The sequence below is a fragment of the Propithecus coquereli genome, unplaced genomic scaffold (assembly GCF_000956105.1).
Source record: "Propithecus coquereli isolate 6110/MARCELLA unplaced genomic scaffold, Pcoq_1.0 Scaffold502, whole genome shotgun sequence".
NCBI classification, from domain to species: domain Eukaryota; kingdom Metazoa; phylum Chordata; class Mammalia; order Primates; family Indriidae; genus Propithecus; species Propithecus coquereli.
The window spans coordinates 259,016-268,220 of record NW_012150864.1 but is presented as its reverse complement, the minus strand read 5'-3'; the positions used below and the strand labels follow the sequence as shown (position 1 = coordinate 268,220).

General features: G+C 40.6%; 1 protein-coding gene across 1 annotated transcript in view; it reads right to left on the bottom strand.

The window, feature by feature from the left end:
• VPS41 (vacuolar protein sorting 41 homolog (S. cerevisiae)) overlaps positions 1-9,205 on the bottom strand; it is a 219,530-nt gene that overhangs the window by 73,272 nt on the left and 137,053 nt on the right. Inside the window, exons 8-9 of the mRNA XM_012656464.1 lie at positions 6,607-6,726; positions 5,334-5,480 (exon numbers count right to left, since the gene is read on the bottom strand). Coding sequence (XP_012511918.1) covers positions 5,334-5,480; positions 6,607-6,726 — 267 coding nt within the window. The remainder of the gene's footprint in view (positions 1-5,333; positions 5,481-6,606; positions 6,727-9,205) is intronic.

Here is a 9,205-nt window from a genome sequence, read left to right as displayed (position 1 = left end):
AGAATCAAAGGTATTAAGGAAAAAAAAAATTCCACAAAGTTTCAAAACGCAAAACTTGATTTGCCATGCACCGAGTACTACACTGAATCCACACAAATGAAGTGATGTGTAGCTACTGTATGAGGTATTATAAGTAACACAGAGATGATTTAAAGTACGCAGGAGAATGTGTACAGGTTATGTGCAACTACTACGCCATTTTATATCAGGGACTTGAGCATCCATGGATTTTGGTATCCACAGAGGGTGCTGGCACCAATCCCCCACAGATACTGAGGGACAACTGTACTTTATTACATGAATGTACTAAAGTTTATTTAATCAATACTCCTTTTGGACATTAGTTTTTTGTTTCTATTTATCTCTATTGAAAGCAATAGTGCAATCAACATACTTGTATATAAAACTTTTGGACTTTTGTTTCCTTAAGATAAATTCCTGTAAGTTTGTATCAACGGGCATGTATACTTTTATAAGGTTCTGCTTTGTTTGTTTAATGTACACGTGTAAACTGCTGTCCAGCAACACTGCAGCAACTAGTGAATGCACGGCAGTACTCACTTTCCCTGACGCAGGACTTCAACCTATGGCTGAGAAGTGACCGGCTATCTTCTCCCTTGAATGCTTTTTGTCATTTGTCTCCTGTCCATGTCATAAATTTTACCTTCCACTTCCTCAATTTTCTCCAATTTCCTTCTCCATTTGGTAAATTTTTGTGCTTATAAGTTATCCACTCTCCTTTCCACAGTTACTAAGGAAACTGTTAAACTGTCTAACAGGAGGAACACTCCACATGTGGAATGGACAACTGTTTCAATGTACTGATGTAAGCACCTGAGGAGTAGTGTTTCCAACAGTTTAAAGTTTAATAAAAAAAAAAATAGCAATATTAGCACTTTGGGGGCTGCTACTGGTACCAGTCCTGAGTGAAGGGCTTTGTAAAACAGATCCACAGTTATTTTCTTAAGATTATGGTGCAGGGGCGGTGGGGAGAAAAAATAAGGTACTTTACTACAGTATGATCAGGAAATATAGAACAGGGGCATCTACTGGCAGGGCAGGAAGGCTTCCTGGAAGAAGTGGCATATAAGCTGAAAGCAGGAGAGATAGGACAGGTGCACAGGGCAATGTGACAGCCTAAGGCTTTCGACTGGAAGGTTAATCGGACAGAAATAGAGAGCACAGTGGGGAGGGGGAGAGGGGGACAGAGTTGAGGCTGGGGAGGAACACAGGTCAGATCACGCAGAACCTTGAAATCATGTTTAAGATCAGTCATCCTATGGGCAACGAGAATCCCCTGAGGGGTTTAAAGAGGAACTAAAATCACCTGATTTGCACTCTAGAAAGATCATTCTAGCTGCACCATTTAGGACAGAATTAAGAGTGGGGCAAAACCAGGGCCAGAAAGATTTGTGGGAAGATGGAAAGAAGTGGAGAGATTCGAGAGATGCTGACAGAACTTGAAGACTGACTGGGCCTTTTCCAATCCTCGGATGACCCCGAAAGGCAATGTTATCATGTCTAATCACAGATGAGGACACTGAAACCAGGAGAGTTACCCAAGACCACTTGACCGGAATTGGAACTTGCACCGAGGCCTGCTTGCCTCGCTGGCCATGCCACAATCTCTCTAAAGACAAGGACACATGGCACTACTGGCAGCTGGGCAGTGGCTTTACTCTACTCCTCCTCAGTTGTGTGGTCTGAGCTCTTAACATAGCACCTGTCTCATAAGCAGGAAGCAGCAGGTACAGGTGGGTATAGGTAAGTGCCCCCCTAAGTGCATGTAGTGCTCAAGAGCAGATCAATGACTAGAAGAGCCTTTACACTGATTCTCACCAAAGACACTAATCTGCTTCCTCCAAATCCCCTCCACTTCTCCACTTGGGTGGATACTAGGCATCTCAAGTGGACACATCCAAAAACAATTTCTCCCTTTTTCAGCTTAAACATGCTCCATCACGGTCTTTCCCATTCAGTAAAAGGCAGCTTCATCTTCCGGTTCCTTAGGTGATGGGTTATCTCACACCCACGCCCAACCATCAAATACTACAGGGTCTACTCTCAAAATACATCGAGGATCCAGTCATTTCTCACCAGCTCCATCACGCTGGCCCAAGACACCTTATTTTTTACCGAGGTGACTAGAGTAGGCTCCTAAACGGTCTCCCCTTTTTACTGCCCCTTTGCTGTTTAGCACCACACAGCCACCAGAGATCCTTCCAGAACACAAGTTAGATCACTTAACTGACTCCACTGCTCAAAGCCCTCTGCTGGCTTCCCATCTCACTCCAATTAAAAGCCAAAGACTTCAAAGGCCCAGGAGCCCCAGCGTGACCTGCACCTGCGCCTCCATCCAACACACATCCCTGCCTTCTCTACATCTGCCCCTCACTCTGATGATAATGGCTTCCTTGCTGTTGCTCAAAAACACACCAGTCAGACTCCTGCCTCAAGGATGCTGCGCTGCTGCTCCCTCTGCTACCACCTCCCCTCCCTAACTCCCTACAGGGCTGCACGGCTTGCTCCCGCCAGACATCTGCCCAAATGATCCATGAGTTACAGGAGAGGCCATCCCTGGACCCCCCTACATTAAATCGTACCTACCCCCAATCCCTTTCCCCATTATCCTATTTAAATGCTCTCCTTGGTATTTACCATCCACATGGTATACTTACTTACTTGCTTGTTTGTTTTTGTCCATCTTCCCTCACTAGAACATAAATTTCCCAAGGGAAGGAATTCACTCATTTGTCTATTTATGTCTCTGCAACACTAGAACACTGCCTGCCACATTGCAGGCACTTGGTAAATGTTTGTTGCGCAAATGAATGAATGAATTAAATGATTAGCTCTAATCGTACACTTTATTACACTGTTTCTAGTTGTTTCTCCCCAACAACATTGCTCTCTCTCTCTTCAGAAAGACCATTTCCTTATCTTCTCTTCCCTCGATATAACTCACTAAAATTCTGAACTGAGAAGTGCTCCCCACGTGAGTCTGAAAAAAAGAATCCCCAACAAAATGAAACGTTTGACATGAAAATTTTATATAAATTGGATCTTAATTTGGGCACTGTAAAAGTGTATTTGTTTCCCATGGCTGCTATAACAGATTATCACAACTTGGTAGTTTAAAACGATAGAAATGTATTCTCTCATAGTTCTGTAGGTTAGGAGTATGAAATCAGTTTCACTGGGCCACAATCAGGGTGTCAGCAGGGCTGCGCTTCCTCTGGAAGGTCTAGGGAGAACCTCTTCTTTGGCTCTTCCAGCCTCGGTGGCTGCAGGCATCCCTTGGCCACATCAGTCCAACGCTGCCATCGTAGTGGTGCCACCTCCTCCCCCTCTGCACCTCCCTCCCACCGGGATGTGCGTGCTTGTACCCAGGGCTCACTCCGACACTGCAGGATAACCTCCCCATCTCAAGACTCTTAACTTAATCGCATCTTGTGCCATATAAAGTAATATTTGCCCTCTTTGCCATGTAAAGAAACATTTACAGGTTCTGGGAATTAGAGACTGCTATCTTCGGGGCCTTATTCAGCATACCAGAGAAAGCACTTTTGGTAATTAATAATTAGTGAACTTGTTATGTTATTATCTACAGGCTCATTTTCCTTGTCCTTGTCTTTCACCATAAGAAAAGTAAACGAAAAGTTTACAACAAAGGAAAAAGCTACCCAGTCCATTCAGGAATTTTAAAAATATCAAGAATATAAGTTATTGGATGAGTTAACCACACACATGGGATAGAGAGATTGGAGAATCTCTTTTTCTATCTTAGCCTATTAGGCACAGTTTCCTTCCTGTTATTCTAAATATGAATCAGGTTGTGTTCATTTGACACATGAAGAAAAGAGAACCTGAATTATATCAACATAAGGGCCAGGAAGACCTTATCTCAGGTGTAACGATGCTTGTTTTGGAAATAACAATCATTGCATTAATAATAGTTATGCTTTCCCTTTCCAGCGAAGAGTAAATTTTATATAGTCACATCTCTTCCCTGACTTTTCTAGATCTTTATGGTATAACAATGACAGCTAACATTTATTAAGCAATGACCATATGTCAGATTCTATGCTAAACTCTTCACAAGCATTACCTCATTTTCCTTCCCTCCCCAGCACTTAGACTATACGAATCATCAGTAAGGCTCAGAGGGGCTCACAAAGGAAGTAAATGGAGAAGCTGGAACTGATCCCAGGTCTCTCTGCCCTCAAAGCCTGAGCTCTTCCACTGGACTATTGCTGGGATACTTTCTCATACCATTTTTAGCTCAGCTAATTTTTTGTTTATTTAAGCCATGTCTGAATTAGGCTATATATATTTTTAAAGGGAAACAAACAACTTTTGGCTCTGAAGTATCAAGTAGCAGAAGCACTGGTGGGCATGAAATAAATGTGAATGAGCTTTGAGCCCTCTTTTGTAGAACAGCTAAATTTCATTGACCTGGGCACATAGGGTCAGATAATCATATGCCAGAAAATATTCCCAAATCTTATTATTGATAATAAGTCTGGGCCTCTACTCCATCAAATTATTATCAAGCAGCAGGATGATTTAGTTTTAACCTTCTCTCCCCACCATCAATAACTCTAATGAAGAAGCTCAGGGTAAAAGCTAAGGGAAACGGAGAGAATAATAAGAGGGGAGAACCTGCCTAACCAACGAAACCAACCACACAATCCATAGACAGCTAACGCCAGCTGGGCTGTGGTCATTAAAAAAAGATTGAAGAAGCCTGCACCATTCTGAACATGGAAAAGTTCACAAATTATTTTGCATAGCATAGAAAAGACAGAGCATATCTTAAAACTTATGCACATGAAATGATGTGAAAATTAAATGGTACTCACATCACAGTGATATTCAGGTGAAAGTATGTGGGTCATAAAAGCCATTCAAGAAGCCATATTTCTTGGGACCACACTCAGTGGATCTACAACAACATGAACTTTTTTTTTTTTTTTTTTTGAGACAAAGTCTCACTCTTTTGCCCGGGCTAGAGAGAGTGCCGTGGCGTCAGCCTAGCTCACAGCAACCTCAAACTCCTGGGCTCAAGCAATCCTTCTGCCTCAGCCTCCCGAGTAGCTGGGACTACAGGCATGTGCCACCATGCCCAGCTAATTTTTTCTATATATTTTTAGTTGTCCGATTAATTTCTTTCTATTTTTAGTAGAGATGGGGTCTCGCTCTTGCTCAGGCTGGTCTCGAACTCCTGAGCTCAAACAATCCGCCCGCCTCGGCCTCCCAGAGTGCTAGGATTATAGGCATGAGCCACCGCGCCCGGCCTAACATGAACTTTTCATAAAGACAAACAAAAATACCTTGACAGAAGCTCCCCAGCCAATAATCAGTGTCACGTTGTCCTTCCAGCAGAGGCTGCAAGGATACATATCTGGGCGAAGACTTACATCATCCCGGGGCACATTGGTGATTCTCTGCTTTGAGGTGATGTCAAAAATCTTCACACCCTAGAAAATAAAATAGCACTAAGCATCCTCTACTTGGGAGAAGGAATATTTATTAACAGCTCCTACTATATACCATCAAAAACCAGCAATGGAAAATACTGACAGTGTTTACTGACATGGCTAGAAGACCAGGAGCCACACAAAGGAACGCGCTCCTGCTCCCTGTGAGAACCAAAACCACAAGAAAACCTCCACCCTTCTTTCTGGAGAGAGGAGATTTTATTACATGGCAAGGGTGACTCAAATCCAACACAAGCATGAAATGTACAGATATCAAGTGCATTTCCAAAATGACAAGTAACATTTCTAATTATATTCCACCACAAAAATGAGGTTTGTTTTGTAGAAAGGTGTTGAATCTGAAAAACCACTTAAATAAAGAAAACTACACCTAACATTTTAAAGTTCTCAAATGGAAACATCAAGCAAACAGCTAACTAAACATGAACCAAGAGACCACAGGTTTGCTTATCTTTATTGTGGTCCAGAAGAAGTGAGAAAAGTCCAGAATGGTAAGGTAGTTTCTGGGGAGATTTCTACCATTTAAAACTGAATAGAACTGATTTACTAAATTACACCTTTTAATTCCAAAAGATATGCCGGATGTCAAAAAGGCCATTTAAAAAACTTTCCACTAGCCCCAACTCATATTGAGTAAACTTTAAACAAGTGCAGCACTAAAAATTACAATCCACTTTCTTAAAGGCAGGCCTAGATTTTTGCCTATGATTATACTGGGAGTAAAAAAGAAATCAGCAATATTCTGCACTTGTTTCATATCAACTGTTACTTGCCCTTGGCCAATAGGCAAATGGTATTTTCAAGACCACATTCCCAATGCAGCCCTTCAATTATTAAGATGGCTTTTCATTTTCTTGGCTACTCTCCATGCCTCAGGTTTCTTACTCTAAAATAAGAGTCTAGAATATGTTGGGAATTACTATATTATGAAAGCCAAAAGCAATCTAATTTCTTTAACCTCCCAGGTATAATACCAATTGCCATTTGTATCTTTTAGAAATAATCACCAAAGTGAGCGGCATCTTTTCCCTTTGTTACAGTCCTATCAATTCGGCTACTCTCCCAACACCAAATAAGCATTTGGAAGACGGAGATGTGCTTTTACCATGTTATTGGCCCAAGCAATCAGATGGCCTCTCCACTTCACGCTCCTTATGTTCCCTTCCCCTTCGTGCAGAACACAAGACTTCCATCTGTTCATCCAAGACCGTTCAAACAGCAGCAACTAGGGACAAATTGCATAAAGAATTTTAGAAACTGAAAATTATATATTAGATGCCTTACTTACTATTTTTGCCTCGCCATGTGCCAAATAACAAACAAGTAATTCTCAATATTTTTATGTAGAAAAATAGTAGCATACGATCTGCATTTTGGAAAGAATTCCCCACTTAACTTATCCTACCCGGACATTGTTTAAAATGGATTTGAGTGTTATAGTTATTACAAAGCTAAGCCACAAGATGGCACCAAAATACCAAGATTCATGGAAGTCAAAAGATTTGTTACAGGAAGTTCTTCAAATGATTGTCCAGGAGCTATTATAATTTATTTTGTAAATTGGGAAATCAAAACCTCCTAAGTTTTTCACTGAAAATAAAATATTAGTCACAGATTAGATTATTAGAGGCAGTCTCTGCTTTTCAGTCAACCCAAAATAATTTAACAATGACTTTTGAGCAGTAATTCATGTCACAAAATGAGGAAAATTTGCTTTAAGATTAAGCCTTCTAAAAAAAATTCATAGTGGTTAGAGTCTTTATTTTAAAGGAAAGAATATTTTTTAAAAAAACTGCTGGATAAATTTTAATATAAAATCTAAATGGGTTGTTTCCACATCTTTGCAATTGTGAATTGTGCTGCTATAAACATTCTAGTGCAGACGTCTTTTTTAGAGAATGTCTTTTTTTCCTTTCGGTAGATGCCCAATATTGGGATTGCTGGATCAAATGGTAGTTCTACTTTTAGTTCTTGAAGTATCTCCGTACTACTTTCCACAGAGGTTGTGTGAGTTTGCAGTCCCACCAGCTGTGTATGAGTGTTCCTATCGCTTTGCATCCATGCCAACATTTATTGTTTTGGGACTTTTTGATAAAGGCCATTCTCACTGTAGTTAAGTGGTATCTCATTGTGGTTTTGATTTGCATTTCCCTGATGATTAGAGATGTTGAGCATTTTTTCATATGTTTCTTGGCCATTAATCTATCTTCTTTTGAAAACTTTCTGTTCATGTCCTTTGCCCACTTTTTGATAGGGTTGTTTGACAACCCAAGTGCCCATCGATACATGAGTGGATTAATAAAATGTGGCATATGTATACCATGGAGTTCTACTCAGCCACGAAAAACAATGGTGATCTAGCACCTCTTGTATTATCCTGGATAGAGCTGGAGCCCATTCTACTAAGTGAAATATCACAAGAATGGAAAAACAAGCACCACAGGTACTCACCATCAAATTGGTATTAACTGGTCAACACCAATGTGCACATATAGTAGTAACATTCATCAGCTATCAGGCAGATGGGAGGGGGGAGGAGGAGATGGGTATATTCACACCTAATGGGTGCGGTGCACACCGTCTGGGAGATGGACATGCTTGAAGCTCTGACTCGGGTGGGGCGAAGGCAATATATGTAACCTAAACATTTGTACTCCCATAATATGTTGAAATAAAACATACATATATGTAAATGGTTAAAATCCTCTAAGACTGAGGAAGATATAGGTCTAGGAAGTCATACATTATTAAGAATACAAATTTTTCTTGATATATCCAATTTAAATTCTTTAAGAAAAGACATTTATACACTATATAACTACACATGTAATCCTGAAGTACATGCTTACCCTTTAAAAGCAAATGCTAATAACAGATTCCATAACAGAATGTTTAAAATTCCTATCACTAGAGACAATTCTGGTTCACCTTAGTATATTTTATGTCCCCTACCTACCCCCAAAAAGTGGTTAAAAAAAAAAAAAGACAACAGGGAAACAGAGTAAATTCACATTTAGTTGTATTTCCTATATATCTTTCCTACAGGCAGAAGGAGCACAAAAAAGAAAAACAAACATGAAAATTAAACATGATGTCCATCTTCACAAGTAAGCCGAGTATAATCACTTCAAAATGTTATTAATGTTTAAAGTTCTCTATTATCCATGCAGAAACAAGGTAGCCTCACAACTTCCATAGTGGAAACTGGAGGCAGAGATTTTACTGACCATTTTAGCTTTGCGTTCCCATTAGATACGTACTATACACTCTCAAAGACCTTCTAACTGATTTTGTCCTCTCCCATCCCAGGTTCAAATTAAGAAACCACCACCACCATGCCTCCCTGGCCCCCAGTTAAGACCTTCAGGAGTGTGCTCTGACTGTGACTGAGCCTCTTTCTGTGCCACCCTGCAGAGAACAGAGCCAGGGAGGCCACTGTGTCAGACCAAATGCAGAGGGATGATGAATGCGTTCAATATTTTGAAAGGATAGGTTTGAAATTTGGGAAAGGAGGAGAAAGCCTGAGCATACGGTTCTTGCTACGGAGAAGATCACATACTACTAAAGACAGGCAGCTAATAACAATTACTTTAAACATGAGGAATTGATAAGATCAAAATGTCTATCTTCCATCTGTGGCCTGGATCTAGTGGAGGTGATTGTAAAAATGGGCGAGGAACAGCGAGCCACTCGATAACCACCTG